This window comes from Oncorhynchus clarkii, chromosome 3 (genome assembly GCF_045791955.1).
Source record: "Oncorhynchus clarkii lewisi isolate Uvic-CL-2024 chromosome 3, UVic_Ocla_1.0, whole genome shotgun sequence".
NCBI lineage: Eukaryota > Metazoa > Chordata > Actinopteri > Salmoniformes > Salmonidae > Oncorhynchus > Oncorhynchus clarkii.
In genome coordinates this window covers 22474017-22495385 of record NC_092149.1, presented here as the reverse complement: position 1 = coordinate 22495385, position 21369 = coordinate 22474017, and the positions used below count along the sequence as shown (strand labels likewise).

Sequence of the window (21369 nt, the reverse complement as noted above, 5' to 3'; positions counted from 1 at the left end):
ATTTTCCCAGCTCTTCTTAAAAACAAGGGTTTATAAGTCATAGAGATAGTGGACCATCACCAATACCTTTTATATTCCTTAGGGTAGGCTTCCGATAGCATGTGTTTGCTTTTGTACAATGCGATTTACAAGTACAGTACAAGATTCAGTGCTGGAAATAATGTATTTATTTTCCTTTTTACTGTTCATACAACTTGAAATATAGTACTGGAGACAGATGTGCAAAAACAGCACAACCAGTGTTAAGGTATCAATGATTCAAATAGCTGTTTTCTGTAAGAAATCAATCAGTAAGAAGTTAATGCACATTATTCTACCTAAAAAGGGACATTTCCATTACAGATTTATTGCATTTAAATTAAAAAGCAAAGGAAAAAAAGAACCGTGAGAGATGAGAGACAGCGAAAAAAAATTGTGAATATACACACAGTGACGATACAGTACAAACAAAGGATGAAAGATAGAACCAAAAGAAAGTCGAATGGAGACAATGTCCTCCAGGGGTATGTCCTCGCTGGCCTTGTGTCTATCTGCAGATTTCCCTGAAACCCCCTCTCACCTTGCCACCATGCATCCACTGATGCAGGTGGGTTCAGAATCCAGACAGGCAAGGGTCACAACCGGGGGGACTAGCAAAAACAGAGCGAAGGAAAAAGCAGGCGAACGGACTAACACCCAGGTTGACTTGACGAACCTGCAACAGACAAGCAGGGAACACAGGAATATGTACCCAGGGACTAATGAGGAAAACAGCTGACACCTGGAGGTGAGTGGAGACAATCACAAAGACAGGTGAAACAGATCAGGGTGTGACAATAGGCCCCTAAAACACTTCTATCCCCAAGCTATAAGACTGTTAAATAGCTCTTTAGGCTAGGGGGCAGTATTTTGATGTTTGGATGGAAAACGTGCCCAAAGTAAACTGCCCATTTCTCAGGCCTATTTATCAGACCCAGAAGCTAGAATATGCATATTATTGGCAGATTAGGATAGAAAACACTCTAAAGTTTCCAAAACTGTCAAAATATTGTCTGAGTATAACATAACTGATATGGCAGGCGAAAACCTGAGGAAAATCCATCCAGGAAGGGCTGTTTTCCTGAAACTACTCTATTCCATTGCAAGCCTATCCTCCATTTAAAGGGATATCAACCAGATTCCTTTCCCTATGGCTTCCACAAGCTGTGAACAGTCTTTAGACATAGTTTCAGGCTTTTATTCTGAAAAAATGAGCGAGAATGTTCACATTTCGTCAGTGGATAGCCAGATGTCGTCAGATTTGTGCATGCACGCACGTCGGGAGCGAGACCTTTTCTTTCTCTCTTCTATTGAAAAGGCTACCGTCCAGTTGAAATATTATCGATTATTTATTGTAAAAACAACCTGAGGATTGATTATAAAAAACGTTTGACATGTTTCTAAGAACTTTACGGATACCATTTGGAATTTTCGACTGCCCGTCGTGACCGCACGAGCCTGTGGATTACTGAACAAAACACGCCAACCAAATGGAGGTTTTTGGATATAAAGAGAATCTTTATCGAACAAAACAAACATTTATTGTGTAACTGGGAGTCTCGTGTGTGCAAACATATGAAGATCATCAAAGGTAAGTGATTCATTTTATTGCTTTTCTGACTTTCGTGACCAATCTACTAGCTGTTTGTAATGTTTTGTCTGCTGAGATAGCTACTAGGACTATCTGAGTTGACCCTTGTATTTTTTTTTGTACTGTCTCTATGCACACTCACATTGACACTCACAACAGGTACACACATTTATACTGACTCTACACACACGGACACACCCCCACATATTTTTTTTATATACGCTGCTGCTACTCTGTTTATTGTACATCCTGATGCCTAGTCACTTTAACCCTATACATATGGTGCCTTCGGAAAGTATTCAGAACCCTTGACTTTTTCCACATTTTGTTAAATTACAGCCTTATTCTAAAATGGATATGAAAAAATAAAAATCCCTCAGCAATCTACACACAATGCCCCATAATGACAAAGTGAAAACCGATTTTTTGACATTTTTACAAATGTATACAAAATAAAAAACAGAAATACATTACTTACATAAGTATTCAGACTCTTTGTTATGAGACTTGAAATTGAGCTCAGGTGCCTCCTGTTCCCATTGATCATCCTTGAGATGTTTCTACAACTTCATTGGAGTCTACCTATGGTAAATTCAATTGACTGGACACCTGTCTATATAAGGTCCCACAGTTGACAATGCATGTCAGAGCAAAAAGCAAGCCATGGGGTTGAATGAATTGTCCGTAGAGCCCCGAGACAGAATTGTGTCGAGGCACAGATCTGTTTTCAAACATTTTTTTGCAGCATTGAAGGTCCCCAAGAACATAGTGGTCTCCATCATTCTTAAATTGAAGAAGTTTGGAAACACCAAGACTTCCTAGAACTGGCCACCCGGCCAAACTGCGCAATTGGGGGAGAAGGGCTTTGGTCAAGTAGGTGACCAAGAACTTGATGGTTGCTCTAGAGCTCCTCTGTGGAAATGGGAGAACCTTTCAGAGTGACATCTATCTGTGTTTTTCTTCTACTTTATGTTGTTTTTTAGTACTACATTGATAATGAAGGGTTTAGAGCTTGCAAAAATACATTTCACTGTACTTGTGCACGTGACAAACTTGAAATTGAAACAAACAGCTTATGAACAAGTCTAACACAATTATCACCATATATTTCCCAATCCCTACTGTGACAATCCTTCCACTCATCCACTTCAAACCAGGGTCTCAGATGGGGGTTAGACTGGTTGTGCAATGGTCGCCTGAAGGGTGCACGTGCGGTTTGCTGCTTGCTGCACATCCCACTTAACTGTTGTTGAATCCGGCCCAGATGAGGCTGGTGGAATAGTTTGTCAGGGAAGTTAGGGAGGCAGTGGCCATCGTTTTGGTGGGAGACTGGGCTCTGCTCAAACAGCGATAGGTGTAGACCTCACATCTCAGCCCTAAATGGGACACAACAGGAGTTAATGGTCAGAGCTGTCCAGTTGGGACTGGAGCCTCGTGGAGGGAGGCCATGGGACCATGTTGGAGGAGCTTTATGAGGGAACAGCAGGATTGGTTACGGGCGGGTTGGGGGTCGGTGGAGGGCGGGGGTCAGAGTGGGGTTCACAGTGAGGGGTGCAGCTGTACAATTGAGCTGAATTCTGTTTTCCATTGCTCCCCACTGACATAACACAAATGCATTGCTATTTGTCCCAGATGACATCCCCCTCTCTGATGCATTAGCTGTGTTTATTTGGGATTTCATAATGGTCCTAGTTGGACAGTTAAGGAAGACACCCACGTGATCATTGGGGTGGAGGGAGGAGGGAGAATGTCTGAAGGACAGTGAACGCAGTAGAGGAAAGCAACCCAGCCTGCATATTTACAATCGGAGAGGGGTTGGGGGAGAGGGGACATGTTTTGTCGACAGATGTGGAATTTAGCAAGAGCTGCTCGCGGGAGGTCAACATCATATCCTCTTGTCTGTAACCCAGAACTGGTCTCAGTCTGCACCATGGTGAGCTTTCAACTGGTCACATCCTTCCAAATAAAAAGCAGAAAGGCCAGAGACTGGAGGCTGCCTGGGATTGGGTCAGATCTGACCGGAAAGATCTGGACAAAACGTCCACCACAGTGAGGCACAGTCCGTCTGGGTTAGGGTTCTGACGGTAAATGCTTTAACAGGTCCTGACATCACATCGCTGTGGCTGCTGCGAGGAACAGAGACCCCATGCCTGCTCAGTACAGGAACGCTACAGGAACGAGAGCCAACTCCTCGCTGGCCCATAGCCCTGGCAACAATGGACAATTAGTGACTGTTGCGGTACAGACTGTCTGAAAAGTTAAGACGCCGTTACATAACAGTTCTCTCACTGGGTCTTTGTCTCTCACTGGGTCTTTGTCTCTCACTGGGTCTTTGACATACGGCTGTTCTGTCTCTCCAAGCAATGTGCCCAGTCTGCTCTTAAATCTTGTACACGGGTCACAAGATGGGTTCATCAGGTGGGAGCATTTGCATACACTTAATGAGTGTATTGTTTGTTTTCCCTCATTCACAATTTGACACTTGTTTATTTACAATGAAATATAATAGCTTACATTTTTTTGCTGTTGCGAGAGTCACACCACAACACGCCACTGCATCAACCTTTTGGCTAAGATCAAGTATAGTACCTGAGTCGCATGTGTTGCTGCTGCTAATGGTATTGGTCTGGAACACCATCAGGGCAGCATGACTCTTGGCTCGCCCCGCGTGGGAAAGTCTGGCCAGAGGGTGTACTACTGCTCGGTGACAAAACACCCGGAACTGATTTTTGCCATGTCAGCTCCCCTCTTTGTGTTGAGATATTGTTGTTTGTTTCCATTATTTGTTTGGGATGGGGTTCTGACACATTCACCAATGTTTCAAGGCAAAGACTGGACTACGGAAATACCAGAGCCATATATCTGAACATTCCGACAGCGCCACTTTCTCCTCCATAGCTGTTGCTAAGGGATAATTTGACACTTCCGCATTGTGCTGTTTATTTCTGATAGTTTTCAAAACCTATGAAGATTTCCATTGAAAGCAAATATGCAATTTGTTGACAGCACAACACAGTACAGACTTGGATACACATTGAATGCTAATCAATAAAAACATCTGTCAAATTCACTGCTCTGTTTTGCTTGTTTAAAGCAGGTAATTTCATAGGGAATTGTCAGAGGCGCTCTCGTATTGTTACATCATCAAAATGTCAAGAATTAAGTTCTGTTTGGGCGCTAACATGGCAACCGTTTTAAAAACCTGGCCGAACTCTCTATATGGAAATGAAAAGTTTATGGCTCAACTCAACCAGAAAACACAGTACTTTTCAATGAGGAGGCTGCCACCACTAAGGTTTAGCATGTCCAAAGCTCTATACCAGGGATTTAAGTTAGTAAGAGTTTGTCAGCTAGTTTGACTGATTGTGGTGAAGGTTTTATTTCCATAATAATAATACAATTCTATAATCATAACAGCATCTTTTTTCAATTAGTTATTTTTCCCTTGTTCATTTTATTGGGGATTTGATCTAATCCAACGGTGGATGTGATACTGTATCAACTGTATGTGACCATTTCAAACGCAACACTGCCATCTACAGGAATAAACAGATAGGGCAGACAAAGGGTGACTTTCTGCACAAGTCTGAAACATTTAACAACTGAGAGAAAAAGAACAGGCTTGGTCAGTTATAAACCTATACTTGTTTATTGATGGACTTGACATTTGGAAACAAAACCTGCTGTATTGTTTCCAAGGATCATGTAAGATCTTTGGATATCTTACCAGCTACAACTTTAGCAGGATCCTTCCTTAAGTATCTAGCTATTCCATCTAGACCCCAGTCAAATCTTGCAAACATGTCTAGCAGAACTATTGAGTCACTTTGCAGACCCACACTATCCCACAGTTCCATTGGTGAACAGTTGTACTCCCCTGTGAGCTAGAGGACGTGAATGGAGGAAGGGGCTCCAGCCCCAGCCCCCGACCCTGGACCCCTCCCTGGCTCCATACTGGGGCTCTCTCTCACCCCTCTTCACACCAACTCAGGACAAACATGATTGGGCCTGAGTATGAGACCGAGAATGTTCTCCAGTAAAACCGGCAACATCATCCATGGCTGTCCATGCTTATGTCTCTAGCTTTATCCATGCAGGATATAATGGATATACCAATAGGTTGTTGGAAGGAACAAGGGTGAGATGAATGAATTAATGCAGACCGACAGAGACAGACAGTAAAAGAAAAATGATACTGTATACAAACTGTGATAAATAAAACAAGGAGAGAAAGGTAGAAATAAGTGAATGCATTCAAATGGCTAAATGAAGCAGCTATAACTGATAGTTGCCACTTTAAAACACCCACCACCACAATGTAACCAACATTACGTGATTTTATTGTACCCCCTCACTTGTCAATGTGTCTCTCACTTGTCAATGTGTCCCTCACTTGTCAACGTGTCCCTCACATGCACATGCTACAATAAATCAAAGAACACCAGCGACACACAAGTGGAAGATATTCTAGCCCCGAGGCTCAGTTCTGTAAAATATCATTTTTATTGATCAATAATGCTCTTGATCAATATGTGAATATTACAGAAGCATTCTTCAAGTTTAATAATGATAAATGACAATAAAAACCTGATGGATATTACCTTTGTATACGCTGGCCAGGAGTGTTCTCTTCCGATCTGCTTGAATGATAAACAAGCATAGTATAGGTTTTATTAATAATTCTCCCTTTTTATCGCACAAAGAAATCAGGCGTTCTGCGCACACAACATTATTTGAATTAAACTAAAACAAATCTGCTTTAATCAACTCCAGTATGTAATCAAATGTTCTCCTTCAAGCACATTTAGTTTATGTATGAAACATGCTCCGTTTCAGACTTCGCAGACAGACAATTACAGGTTGTGGTCCTCCTGTTTGGGATGGATTTTTCCACTCCGCGGATGGATGCGAGAGTACGACGTGGTCTGGGCGCTTGCTTCCTATTGGTTAGTTCTTTCTCCCCCTCCATCAGTGAGCGAAACGCTGTTTTGAGTGGGTGCGGTTAAAATATTCCAGTAGGCTGGCTCAGAGAAATTCCTCCATTATCTTTGGCTAGTCTATGCAATCCATATGGGCTCAAGCAATGAGTACAACGGGGTCATTACCATCATCCATTTAGACCAATTTTCTGTCCACGTCATTAAAAGTTGCGCATGCAGTTCATCAGAAACGTCTTTGCCTCTTCAAATGCAGTTTGTGCAAATTAAAGTGATGCTCCAAAGGTTTTTTATCATTTCAACCAGAAGTTTGTAAAGTAGTGCTCACCTGCCATAAACAGTCACGGAAAAAATTGTGCTCGATTGTGTACTACATCATTAGTTAAATAAAGGTTAAATAAAATAAAAATACAATAAAATCATCCATTGCATATATGTAACCAATTGCAAAAATGTGTTTTATGATATATTATAAATTCAAATTATTCAGACAATATGTTACACATTTGTAAGTGCTTACGACCCCAGACTGCATCTTCATCACATAACATAACTGATGTCATGTAATGGTCCTGTGTGTATCTGGCGTAGAGAGTCAGGCGCAGGACAGCAGATATGAGTAATCAACGTACTTACTCAAAATTACAAAAATACAAAGCAACATAGCGAGCCCACACAAACTGACCGATGTACAAAGAATAATCACTCACAAACAAAACATAGGGAACAGAGGGTTAAATAATAAACAAGTAATTGGTTGAGTGAAGCCAGGTGTAAAAGACAAAGACCGAACAAATGGAAAATGAAAAGTGGATCAGTGGTGGCTAGAAGGCCGGTGACGTCGACCGCCGAACGCCGCCCGAACAAGAAGAGGGACTGACTTCGGACCGGGTCATGACATGTCATCTGAGATGGATTACCTATCAAGCTAGCAAGGCAAGGTAAAATATCACAAATAGAGCTAGATAAAGCAGGAAGAATAATATACTTGTTGAACATAGCAATCAGTCTTGTGTTTTCATGGTCATCACTGTTAAAGGACAAATATATATTTTTACAACTTCTGATGTAAATGGAATGTTATAGAATGGTCCAGCCACCTTTTTTGTGATTTCATGTTTTTGAGAAACTTACCCCAAATAGCAAATCACTTCCTCATCCTCATTGAGTAGTATGGGGGCCTAGAAAAAAACATGAACAAAGGCACCAAAAATGTCCACTTATGTCCTTTTAGAAATGGCAAACATCTCAGTATAGTGTTTAATGTTTTTTTTAACTAGGCAAGTTAAGAACAAATTTGTATTCAAAATGACAGCCTGCCCTGGGCCAATTATTCATCACCCTCTGGGACTCCCAATCACCGCAGGATACAATACAGCCTGGATTCAAACCACGGACTGTAGTGATGCCTCTTACACTGAGATGCAGTCCTTTAGACCACTGTGCCACTCGGGAGCCCAAATACAGGTCTTTAGATGTTTGACACAATTTCATGTGTACGTCTGCAATGTTATATTCCCGTTTGTGAAACTCAAGCCATTTCCCCTATCCAGCTGTTCCATTGTCATTGTAACATATTGCTACAGGTAACTGCCAAAATAAAGGAAATGCCAACATAAAGTGTCTTAATACAGAGTTGGGCCACCAGGAGCCGTCAGAACAGCTTCAATGCACCTTGGTATAGATTCTGTAAGCGTCTGAAACTTCCTGTGTGGAAGCACTCCATGCATTTAATATATTTTGTATCCCTCATTTACTCAAGTGTTTGTAGAATGGATGGAGAGGTATTGCTAGAGTGGCAACAAAATAAATTAGAACGTTCCAGATACATTTCGGGATGACACAATTTCATGTGTACAACATCTAGACCTGCATCACTATACGAACTTTGCTGTTTCCAATATATTTCCAATAACCCAAAATAGTGTATATTAAGCTGTTTGAAGCTGGTGTACAAAACCAAAAGTAAAACGACGCAAAAGCTAAACTTAAAGATGGGAAGCATAGAAATAGCACACAGAACAGATATGCCGCGCATCAGACTTGCCTTCAATAGGAATTACCAATCTATAACTCACTTTTCTATGTGAATTTGGTCAGATCGCATACAAAGTTACCTACTGGACCTTGATGGACCAGCCATGTTTAGCCTTCCATTCCCGTGACCAGTAATGCTTCCTATACTTTCAATGCATTTTTCTGCTAAATATTGGTAAAGCTTGGCACAAAATAAAAAAGGTGTGTAAACTGCATTTACCCTCCACTACACCAGTGCCCATGACATGATTTCAAAGCAAAGTTCAAATGATATTTCATTGTACATAATTGAGGTTTGCCTGATTACCATCGGCGGTGGAAACATAAATCCATGTGCACGCAAGCAAACATGAGTGATGGATTGGCCTATTTGTCAAAGCATCAGCTGCAACACATCACTAACTTCTCTGCCCACGTGACAGTGCTATGCAGGCTTGTTGCAGCACACTGTGAATGACATGCTGGTGTGACTGTGAGCTCAGCCAGCTCAGGCCATAAGGCTCAGCAACCAGCAGGCTGTGTGTATTGTGTGGCAGTGGTGGGTACAGCACAGGCCAGGCCTGTTGGATTAGCATGAGAATGGGGAGTCAGTGAGTGGAGAGAGGGCTGGTATAAAAGAGTGGGAAGCAGAGTTTAATCTCTGTCACAATAGCGCCTCTCCTTGACCTCTCCTTGCGTCTCTGCTCTGCCTCCAAGCACTCTTGCTGACTGTGGTTTCTCTCCATTCTCTCCTCCACCTCCTTGTCTTCCCTCAACTCCAGCTCCACCTCACCCTGACCTTCCCCCTCCTGCTCCTCCTCTCTGTCAGCATGGATGACAACATAGAAATCCACACCTTCCTGTACTTTGCCTACGGCAGCAACCTACTGAAGGAAAGGCTCCATCTCAAGAACCCCTCCGCTTCCATCCACTGTGTGGCCAGGCTCAAGGTACGACCCGACCTGACCTGGCTATAAGGAGGACCTGGGAGGACACCTGACCTTAACCTGACCCTCTCTATCTCTCCTTCTCTCCAGGACTACAAGCTGATATTTGGGAACTACAAGGGTCTGGCCAGTGACCGCTGGCATGGGGGTGTGGCGACCATCGAGAACAGCCCAGGGGACGAGATGTGGGGAGTGGTATGGAGGATGAACGTGGCTGACCTCGAGTCTCTAGACAGGTAAGATAACTTTATCTAGTTCACCTAATCCTCGTTGGCACATACTGTGTCTACTGTATCCAGGCTGTTTCACAACCCGCCTTGATTGGGAGTCCCATAGGGCGGCGAACTATTGGCCCAGCGTCGTCCAGGGTTTCGTCGGTGTAGGCCATCATTGTAAATAAGAATTTGTTCGTAACTGACTTGCCTAGTTAAAAAAAATATTAAAAAATAGCCCTGTGGAGGTTAACTGAAGACTCGGGGCCAAGAGCTCATCTGTCGCACCTACATCATGAATAGCTGTATTTACGCTCCACCATCGCCACAGTACCTCAAGAAGACACAACTCCTTTTACACTCTTTTCCTCCCCCTCTCTCTCTATCACACACGGTCTTACTTTCTCAATCAAGTTCTCTTTTATTCAAAATACATTTAAGAACATGGACTTGACACTGAACTCTGTAAGACGTTAGAGACCTTACAAAGCGTAGAGAGGAACGTTGTTAATAAAACTGGTGCTCTCCATGGATATACAGTGGGACAATGAATAGAAATGCAGAAAGTTGTCTCTGAAAAGGTATTTACCAACAAATGTTTTTTCAAATGAATTGTAATAAAACAATATACTCTATATTGTCAAATTCATAACCAGAAAAACAGCAAATCAAACACCCACACCTAAAGCATTGGAAAAAGGAATTCACACATCACTCATCACTTGTGGATGACAGTGTGGGTGACATCATCCTCTTGAATGAGTCTCTGTAACTCACTCACTGTGGTGGCAAAAATACCAGTGTTTTGGTGTTTTTTCTGGCATTTGCCACTGACAACTCGCAGATGGCTTTGTGTTGAAAAGGCAATAGGTAAAGAGCAGCAACCGAGGTCAATTATTTTTTTTGACTATTCACTCACAGCCCCTCTCCAAATTAAAACCTCCCTTTCTGAAGCATCTGGACCACTACATTCCAGGTTCATATTCTGGCTGTCACAAGGACACAGGATTTGTGTTATTTTTTTTATTTAAACTTTTTTTATCCATCTATTTCATTCAGGATTTACCCAATCTCATGCACTGTATTGGACAATGTGAACAGTTACTAAACTGTGTTTCCACATGGTTCATTGCACATCTAAAAGCTCTAGCTAAATAATCAAAGTGGTCTGAGAAAAACAGCCAGCGAATGTAACAGGTGTGGAGCGGGTGTGGAGCGGGGCTTCGTGACCACGGAAGCTTTGTGCTTTGTAGTGTGTGGTTCGATGGGTTTGAGAGACACATTCTTGGGGCAGTTACTATGGCATAAGGGTAGTTACTATTGATGTTCTGGATTGTAATGGTCATTTATTTGTCGTTAGATAACAGAAAATAGTGATTGTCTGATTAATATGCTTTAACTTCCGTTTAAATTACAAATGTTTTATGTTGATTGTTCTCTGGTTGCCCCAGGTGATTTTAATGGGGGCGGAGCAGAATGGCTTGCCAAAGAACTACCAGGAGAAGCTGAAGGCCATCTAGACCAACAAGTATGAGGGCCCACTGCCTGTCATGGCTGAGCTGGAGCGGATTATGAAAAGAGACAAAGAGAGAGCCAACAACCGATCTGACGCTTAACAACACCTTGAACAAACTGCCATGTTTAGGAACTCAACTCCTGGTAGGACAATATAAGCTTGCTTCAACATCTTCCATTGTCCTACCAAGAATGCTGAATATCTTCTCATCTCCAGTTTGCTCCACTGTTCATGCACCTTGGTTTGAAAGCAAGTTAGCGACAGCATATATTTTTCTCTAGGAACTCAAACCTGCCTAGAGAGAGAACTGTGTTCACGAACCCACTGGTTAGAGAAACCCTCAACATTACATCTATAAGTCCTCTTCAGGAATAGTTATTTACTTACAAATAACAATGATGATGATGATGACACTGAGCATCCCTCAGACTGTATAGGGATTAAATGTGGAATAAGATCATGTGTATTTGTATTACTTCAGCGGACAAAAAAACATCCCGGATGTTCTGTGTTGATCTGTATAGAGTGTACAATGGCATTAAAAATCAGCCTCATTCAAGATAGCCTGGTCTCAGATCTGTTTGTGGTGTCTTTCCAAATCGTATGGGTCAGTGACAGGACCACGTTGTCAAGACAGCACAGAAAGATATGGGACCAGGCTACATTCAAGATCACTTTTTCTTCTTCCCCTCCCCCTTTGTATGCAAAGCCATAAACTTCATTGTTAGATGAGAACGTGTTTCCTTGAAAACATATTTTGAACAATGGAAGTCTGTTTACTATATACGATTGAAGGTCTTTGTCTCCCTCTGTTGTTGATAACGGTTGGTCATTGTATCCACACAGTTCATACAAAGTTCATTGGAAGCAGAATACCACTGTCTAGACATGTACACAAAATAGGTGCTCTCTTAAACCTTAAATAGTTATTTGGCTCATCCCTGTAGGAGAACCCTTTATGGTTCCAGGTAGAACCTTTTCACCCAACAAAGACCCCTTTTAGAACCCTTTTTAAAAGAGTGAAGTACTGAATCTGGTCACTGGCCAGGGTGTGGTTCAGGAGGGACCAGTTTGGTCAACAGATTGTCCCAGAAGGCAGACTGCATGGCCTGGTCCAGGTAGGTCCTGGGGATCACAATAATAACTGATTATTTGAATTAAAGAATAAAGTGTTTTTATCACACCCAAGGCATTATACAACACAGGAAAGACAACATACTCAAGTCATAATGAACATAAAATTTAGAAGACAAGCCTTCAGGTCAAGTTCCTCAACACACGAGGTCATAGAAAATATATACATTCGGAAAGTATTCAGACCACTTCACTATTCCCACATTTCGTTATGTTACAGAATGATGCTGCCACCACCATGCTTCACCGTAGGGATGGTGCCAGTTTTCCTCTAGAAATGACGTTTGCCATTCAGGCCAATGAGTTCAATATTGGTTTCATCAGACCAGAGAATCTTGTTTTTCATGGTCTGAGAGTCCTTTAGGTAACCCTTTGGCAAAGTCCAATCGGGCTGTCATGTGCCTTTTATAGAGGAGTGGCTTTCGTTTGATTGGTGGAGTGCTACAGAGATGGTTGTCCTTCTGGAAGGTTCTCCCATCTCCACAGAGGAACTCTGGAGCTCTGTCAGAGCGACCATTGGGTTCTTGGTCTCCTCCCTGACCATGGCCCTTCTCACTCGATTGCTCAGTTTGGCTGGGCGCCAGCTCTAGGAAGAGTCTTGGTGGTTCCAAACTTCTTCCATTTTACAATGATGGAGGCCACTGTGTTATTGGGGACTTTCAACGCTGCAGAATTTGTTGGTACCCTTCCACAGATCTGTGCTCAATTTCGAGTCTCAAAGCAAAGGGTCTGAATACTTACGTAAATAAGGTATTTCTGTTTTTTATGTTTAATGCATTTGCAAAAATGCCTAAAAACCTGTTTTCGCTTTGTCATTATGGGGTATTGTGTGTAGATTGACATTGAAAAATGTTTTTTCTTCTTAAATTTCCTTCTTACATCAGCTGATATCTCAAAGTGCTGTACAGAAACACAGCCTAAAACCCAGAACAGCAAGCAATGCAGGTGTAGAAGCACGGTGGCTAGGAAAAACTCCCTAGGAAGAAACCTAGAGAGGAACCAGGCTATGAGCGGTGGCCAGTCCTCTTCTGGAGGTGCCGGGTGGAGATTAAAACAGAACATGGCCAAGATGTTCAAATGTTCATAGATTACCAGCAGGGTCAAATAATAATAACAATCACAGTGGTTGTCAAGGGTGCAACAGGTCAGCACCTCAGGAGTAAATGTCAGTTGGCTTTTCATAGCCGATCATTCAGAGTATCTCTACCGCTCTTGCTGTCTCTAGAGTGTTGAAAACAGCAGGTCTGGGACAGGTAGCACATCCGGTGAACAGGTCAGGGTTCCATAGTCGCAGGCAGAAGAGTTGAAACTGGAGCAGCAGCACGGCCAGATGGACTGGGGACAGCAAGGAGTCATCAGGCCAGGTAGTCCTGAGTCATGGTCCTAGAGTTCAGGTCCTCCGAGAGAAAGAAAGAAAGAAAGAAAGAAAGAAAGAAAGAGAGCATACTTAAATTCACACAGGACACCGGATAAGACAGGAGAAATACTCCAGATATAACAGACTGACCCTAGCCCCCCGACACAAACTACTGCAGCATAAATACTGGAGGCTGAGACAGGCTGAGACAGGAGGGGTCGGGAGACAGGCTGAGACAGGAGGGGTCGGGAGACATTCTGGCCCCATCCGACAATACCCCTGGACAGGGCCAAACAGGCAGGATATAACCCCACCCACTTTGCCAAAGCACAGCCCACACCACTAGAGGGATATCTTCAACCACCAACTTACCATCCTGAGACAAGGCAGAGTATAGCTCACAAAGATCTCCGCCACGGCAGCCGTGTTTAGCACTAACAGAAGTTTATTTAGTGCTTTATCCGGGTAGCCGGATAGTAGAGCATTGCAGTATTCTAACCTAGAAGTGACAAAAGCATGGATACATTTTTCTGCATAATTTTTGGACAGAGTTTCTGATTTTTGCAATGTTAGTAGATGGAAAAAAGCTGTCCTTGAAACAGTCTTGATATGTTCGTCAAAAGAGAGATCAGGGTCCAGAGTAACGCCTAGGTCCTTCACAGCTTTATTTGAGACAACTGTACAACCATCAAGATTAATTGTCAGATTCAACAGAAGATCTCTTTGTTTCTTGGGACCTAGAACAAGCATTTCTGTTTTGTCCGAGTTTAAAAGTAGAACATTTACAGCCATCAACTTCTTTATGTCTGAAACACAGGCTTCCAGCGAGGGCAATTTTGGGGCTTCACCATGTTTCATCGAAATGTACAGCTGTGTGTCATCCGCATAGCAGTGAAAGTTAACATTATGTTTCCGAATAACTTCACCAAAATGTACAGTTAATTTGTCAGAGAACAGAGACAAACGTTGAATCCATTTTAGAATAAGGCTGTCATGTAACAAAATGTGGAAAAATTCAAATGGTCTGATTGCTTTCCAAACGCACTGTATGTTGTTTTCGCAAGGATGTTTCCTAGTTAAATAAATGATAGAGTGTAGTTCACAGAACCCCCTCTCCACATACTGTACGTACCTGGTCTTGACCAGCCTAGACAGGCGGTGGTGGGCAGACAGCTGGGGGGATTTCCTCCAGGAAGATAAGGATGACCCTTTGCTCCACCAGCAGACGGAGGGTGTGGCCAGTTACTGCTCAGGTAGTTACAACTCACCACACACATGGTGTAGTGGCTGCCTGAAACCAGACCAGTAAGAAGGATCATTAGATGGTGATGCCATAGGCTTGGTATTTTTAACCAGTGCGTCTGTATATAGTATTTCTAGTGGTCCAGGATACCTACCGTAGAGGCTGTCTGTGATGTAGTCCACAATGTCCTTCCCCAATTGGAAGTACCTGCTATGCAGACATAGACGCAGGGAGACCCCCTCTGCTCCAGGCCGGGAAGCAGCTGCTCCACCACCCAGCGCTCATCTCACTGTACAATACAAAGGCATCATAGCAATAGCCTCCGTACAGCCTCCTCCAGCCAGGTGCGGATGATGTGGCAGAAGGCCAGCAGGTATTCCCAAGCAAGCTGATGGAGCAGCACCAACAGCATGAAGAGGAATTAAATTCCTCTAACACTCTAACTTCCCTTTCCACAAAATAATGCATTAATGCATACACTAAATGTATTGCACAAATTACATTTAAAAAATGATTGTATCGGTGGAATATAACTTTAGAATCCTTTTGGAAGTGAAACGTGTAGTATTGGAAAATATAGTAGTTAACATAAACCTAATCTCCTAATCGTACTTCTTAACTTTAATCTTAAAGCTACAATTCACTGAATGCTTCTATTGATAAAGGATTTACAGGGGCTGTTGCTACGGATGTGAATATAAGCCCAACAACACTGCAAAAAAGTCTGGTTTCAACTCATACTTGAGTAAAAGTAAATTTACCTTAATAGAAAATTGCTAAAATAAAAGTGAAAGTCACCTAGTAAAATACTACTTGAGTAAAACTCTAAAAGTATTCAGTTTTAAATACACTTAAGTATCAAAAGTAAAGGTACAGTTGAAGTCGGAAGTTTACACACACTTAGGTTGGAGTCATTAAAACTTGTTTTTCAACCACTCCACAAATTTCTTGTTAACAAACTATCGTTTTGGGAAGTCGGTTAGGACATCTACTTTGTGAATGACACAAGTAATTTTCCCAACAATTGTAATACTCAGTTGAGCACACTCCAACATAATTTACAAACAAAGCATTTGTGTTTAGTGAGTCTGCCAGATCAGATGCAGTAGGGATGACCAGGGATTTTCTCTTTAAGTTTGTTGGACCATTTTCCTGTCCTGCTAAATATTCCAAATGTAACAAATAATTTTGGGTGTCAGGGAATAGTAGAAAGTACATTATTTTCTTTAGGGATGTAGTGGAGTAAAACTAAAAGTTGTCAAAAATATAATTAGTAAAGTAAAGTACAGACACCCCCCAAAACGATTTAAGTAGTACTTTAAAGTATTTTTACTTAAGTACTTTATATCCCTGGGCTTCAAGTGGCACTATTAACACACTAGTTTAAATTGCATACATTTATTATAAAAATAAAAAAAACTCTCATTTCACCCAGAATGGATACTGTTTTGTTGTGATAACTGAATCATGTTAGAAATGTAATGAAAAAGAATGATCATCTTATCAACTGAAGGGGACAGGGTGTTCTGTCTGTTTTGTCTGTTCATGCATGCCCCTCCTCGTTTAGCGCTCAGCCAATCAGCGCGCCGTCACGCTGAGGTACAGCAGTCGAGCCCTTTCTCTAAAGACAGCAAGTAATAAAAATAACAACATTACCAACTGGTTAACACACTCACCGTCACAAAGCGGATAGACCATGTCATACCTTACTTACACGATTTTACTTGCACTGTTTCATCAACAAATTGCGTCAAAAGCGGTTCCTGCCACCGCTGAAAATAATGGAACAAGTGTTTCAAACTCATCCGTGTCTGACTACTTTATGTATTTCGCTTATGGAAGTAATCTGCTGAAGGAAAGACTGCAGCTGAAGAATCCATCCGCGGTTTTTGTTACAACTGGCAGTTTGAAGGTAGGCTTCAGTGCGTATGTTTTGTTGTGAAGATGCTGAGAAGTTGGCACCAAGCATTGTAGGTTGGCATCGGAGTTTTAATTTGCCATGATACGTGTGCAAGCTATTAATTATGCTGTTAGCAATGCTTTAACAAATAATTGTGATTAGGCTACGTACATGTGATTATGAAGTTACTGTGTATGCTTTTGAATATTCTACTTGACAGGATCATGTGATTCAATTTGGATACTGGAAGAAAGAGTTCAACAACACAAACTCTTGGCATGGTGGTGTTGCTACTATAGAAGAGTCCAAGGGAGATGTGGTCTGGGGAGTGGTCTGGAAGATGGACAAGGACAACCTCATCAGTTTAGACAAGTGGGTGGCTCATTTACAGTGTTATAGGCCTATCCCTATGGCGTGCGGTTTGTGAAATTGAACAGCCCTGAATAGGAATTGTTGCTGAGATGATGTCCTAGGACCTGAGGTGGGATATTCCAAATGTACATATTTTCTCGGAAGGCTTAATCAATGGAAATAAGCCCCTGGTTATCCTAGTTCTCTTCCCACAAGCAATACAATACAATTCTGGTTCCAGTGTAAAAAGTGGTACAACTGATGTCTATGGCATTTATATATAACATTCTGGATTGTTTTACAGACTGTAGAGAATGGCATGAATTTGTAACTTCAATCAACAGTATCTCCAAAGGATGAACACCTTCTATCTCTTAACTGTGTGTTCTCCAGGCAGGAAGGAGTGGGAATAGGATTCTACAGTCCACTAGACGTTACCATTAACACAGACGAGGGAGAGGTCCTCTGTCGAACCTACCAGATGAACAACTTCACAGTTCACCAGACCTCGCCTCCATACAAACAGGTACGCTATATGTCTGTCTTTTGCTATAAAGCAGCCTAATCATACACAAATAACGATTGTTTTGATAGCCAGTTTGAAGGATGCCTCCATTGGCCATATCCAAATGCACAAACAATGCATTTGTGTTATATTTAATGGCAAAATGTTGAAACCCAATATAGAAGTAGAATGATTTATGCAAATACCCATGGGTCGTGTTATTAACAAAAGCAAATAACGTTGTCCTACAGGTTGTTTGTCTTGGAGCAAAACAAAACGGCTTACCTTTGGATTACATTAAGAAGCTGGAGGCAGTGGAAACCAACGGCTACAGCGGTCCGTCCATTTTAGATGACATCACCGCGTTGAAACCTGCTGATAAAGGAAAAAGCTTGTAGATGGTACAAGAGGAAAGAAGATGAAAGAGAAATCACTTAATGTAACAACCTTAGAGGGAAATTGGCATAAGACTCAGTTGTCTAAGTTCAAATGTCCCTGTTGTACTTTTGTGCAACAATCAGCTTAAGTAAAAATGCATTAGAGTAAATAAAAAAAACTAAGTGGCACACTGGTATATATTCCCAAATGTTCTGTGTAAAATGTGAGACAGTCATTTTAGATGTGATACCAAATAAATAGAAAAATGAATGACAATGTCTGGCATAGCATTTTCTTTTACTAAAGTTTCTCTATTTTGCTTGGGAAGTGTGACACAGACACACACTCTCTCTCTCTCTCTCACACACACACACACTTGATTGATTGTACCCAATGTCAGGGCCGGTTCCAGACACAGTGCATTCAGAAAGTATTCAGACCCCTTGACATTTTCCAAATTTAGTTGCTTTACAGCCTTACTCTAAAATAGATATAGTTTTTCAATCTACACACAATACACCATAATGACAAAGCAAAAAAGGTTTAGAATTTTTGCCAAATTTAAAAAATGAAATCACATTTGCATAAGAATTCAGACCCTTCACTCAGTACTTAAGTTATTTTTTTATACATTTGAAAATATAAAAAAAATCTGTTTTTGCTTTGTCATTATGGGGTATTGTGTGTATAGATTGGGATTTTTTTTTATTTAATCCATTTTTGAATAAGGCTGTAACGTAACAAAATGTGGAAAAAGTCAAGGGTTCTGAATACTTTCCAAATGCACTGTATTCAACCCCTTTGTTATGGCAAGCCTAAATAAGTTCAGGAGTAAAAATCTGCTCAAAAAGTCACATAAATTGCATGGACTGACTGACTCTGTAACCCACATACAGATAATTGTAAGGTCCCTCAGTCGAGCAGAGATTTTCAAACAGATTCAACCACAAAGACCAGGTAGGTTTTCTAATGCCTGGCAAAGAAGGGCACCTAGACATTGAGTATCCATTTGAGCATGGTTAAATGATTAATTACACTTTCGATGGTGTATCAATACACCGAGTCGCTACAAAGAAACAGGCGTCCTTCCTAACTCAGTTGCCGGAGAGGAAGGAAACTGCTCAGTGATTTCACCATTAGGCCAATGGTGACTTTAAAACAGTTACAGAGTTTAATGGCTATGATAGGAGAAAACTGAGGATGGATCAACAACATTGCAGTTACTCCACAATACTAACCTAAATGATAGTAAAAAGAAGTTAGCCTGTACAGAATAAAACAATATTCCAAAACATGCATCATGTGTGTATGTGCATCTGTTTTTTGTGTGTGTGTGTGTGTGTGTGTGTGTGTGCTCGCGCGTATGTGTGGGCGTGAGAAGTCAGTATAAAATTAATTGATTTGTATTCTTGACTTCAGAACGTCCCATGAATAAACCTTTTTGACTATTTAGCTGGGCCTGTTTCATTCGACCAGGATCTTACACATTCTGGTTTGCAGACAGAGAGTAATATAATTAAATTGGGTGATGTACCTGGAGAACATAATTCTCTTATCACCGATATACATTTAGAGACCTGGGTGGGGGGTCGTTTGTATATGGGCTGATTAGAAATAACATCTATTTTAAACCGTAGGTTGTCGTCTCGACAAGATATATTCTGCCGGGGTTGTTTGACTTTTTAGCCCCCCACGTCCTTGGGGGTGAGATAAATACGTATTTGAAAGGCATGTGTGTTAATGAATCTAAAAAGTGCCCATTTTAAGAGACGCACACCCAATTCTAAACAGCCTCACATACCTTTTTGGTTTCAAACGCCCCATGCAGAGACAGATAGTTGAAGTATACCTATGATGAAAATTACAGGCCTCTCTCATCTTTTTAAGTGGGAGAACTTGCACAATTGGTGGCTGACTAAATTTATTTAATTCATAATGTTTAGTACAGACCTCTTTAAAACATCTTATAATTAATCCAAAACAATTTTACTGCGCAATATTGAAACATGCATGTATGTTTTATTTATAAACATTGGTTGTACAACAGTTATACATCATGGGGCCGCATGTTCAGGGATTTATTTATAATGCGTCTGCCACAAACACAATCCCCACCGGACATTCCTGTTTCATAGACAACAACCCTAAGGGCAATAAAATATGGTGGGTGTGGGGCCATCCTCTTTGAAATGTTCAAACACATCCCCCCCAGTTCAACCAGGTCCCTACACATCAATCATCGTGACAACTTCAAAGGAATAGATGCAATATAGATATAAAATAACACACTGTAACACGTGACAACAGGATGCACTTGCACTTATATGGCCATAACCACGTGACACCTTCCCTCCAGGAGGTCCTGACAGGATGCCCATATTTGGGCATGTTCGCGTCACCCGGACATAGTTTCATAAATCAGACTTTTGACGTGCGCCGTCTACTTTATTCTCTCTCTATAGACTATTAATAGACTATGTATCAAAGTAGCCTATTTTGCATTGATAAGCAAATATATTCTCAGTGATTGTTCAAACAATAAACCAAACATTGCAGCCTTATTTGAATTCCTCCCAAAATATATTTTGTTTAGAAGTAATAACTACTGATTCCAGGCTACTGGTAAAAACAGCTGCGAGATACAGTATGTGCTTTTTTCTCCCTAACCAAAACACGTGGTTCTATTTTTAGCTGATATGGGAATGAATACACAAGCAGCATTTCAAACTGGGATCATGTTTTAGGTTACACTGGCAAATATAAGAACATTTCCCTGGTATATTTTGTTATTATAAATCGGATTATTTCACATGGAGATATGGGAAGCTAAAAAGACGGGCTAGTTTTCTATGTTTTTAGCCAGGTTAAAGCCAGCTAGCCAGGCTGCCAGCTAGCTACTACTAGCAAGGGAAGGCAACTTCATGTTTTCACAAAATGAAAAGACAAAAATAAAATACTTTTCTATTGCCCCCTTGTGAATGGGAGTGGAACCGGTGAGGATATAATTTTACCAAAAGGAGTTGACTACTCCAAAAATTCCACTCTGCCCACGTGCACGCAAGCACGTGGATCAGTGGAGTGAAGCTTGTAGTAACCTTAAAATGTACATTTCTCTCCACAGTGAAGAGCGGGCCCCTAAAAATTTTTACCGCCAGCTCGGGTTCCCTCAACCAAATCTTGCTTAGGGCCCCCAAAAGGCTAGAGCCGGGTCCTGTATAATGTGTTTGCTATTATGCTTTGCTCCTGTTGTGGCAAGAGGCAGAT

At 41.5% G+C, this 21369-nt stretch overlaps 2 protein-coding genes across 2 annotated transcripts; both read left to right on the top strand.

Annotated features, from left to right (window-relative positions):
- Positions 1 to 9208: 9208 nt before the first annotated feature.
- On the top strand, positions 9209 to 11256 carry LOC139405821 (gamma-glutamylcyclotransferase-like). Its single transcript, XM_071148256.1, has 3 exons — positions 9209 to 9512; positions 9600 to 9745; positions 11173 to 11256. Exons 1-3 carry the CDS (start codon positions 9393 to 9395, stop codon positions 11174 to 11176), a joined length of 270 nt encoding a protein of 89 aa, XP_071004357.1. The 5' UTR covers positions 9209 to 9392; the 3' UTR covers positions 11177 to 11256.
- A 5321-nt stretch (positions 11257 to 16577) lies between these two features.
- LOC139405820 (gamma-glutamylcyclotransferase-like) lies at positions 16578 to 18381 on the top strand. Its single transcript, XM_071148255.1, has 4 exons — positions 16578 to 16883; positions 17092 to 17243; positions 17616 to 17748; positions 17979 to 18381. The coding sequence occupies exons 1-4, from the start codon at positions 16668 to 16670 to the stop codon at positions 18123 to 18125; spliced, it is 648 nt and encodes a 215-aa protein (XP_071004356.1). The 5' UTR covers positions 16578 to 16667; the 3' UTR covers positions 18126 to 18381.
- The last annotated feature ends 2988 nt before the right edge of the window (positions 18382 to 21369 follow it).

Excerpts from the sequence above, each read along its gene's own strand:
- LOC139405820 (XM_071148255.1), top strand. The coding sequence starts at position 16,668 with ATGTCATACCTTACTTACACGATTTTACTTGCACTGTTTCATCAACAA. Across the intron at positions 17,244-17,615 it reads AACCTCATCAGTTTAGACAA|GCAGGAAGGAGTGGGAATAG; the intron begins GTGGGTGGCTCA and ends TGTGTTCTCCAG. Across the intron at positions 17,749-17,978 it reads CCTCGCCTCCATACAAACAG|GTTGTTTGTCTTGGAGCAAA; the intron begins GTACGCTATATG and ends GTTGTCCTACAG.
- LOC139405821 (XM_071148256.1), top strand. The coding sequence starts at position 9,393 with ATGGATGACAACATAGAAATCCACACCTTCCTGTACTTTGCCTACGGC. Across the intron at positions 9,513-9,599 it reads ACTGTGTGGCCAGGCTCAAG|GACTACAAGCTGATATTTGG; the intron begins GTACGACCCGAC and ends CCTTCTCTCCAG.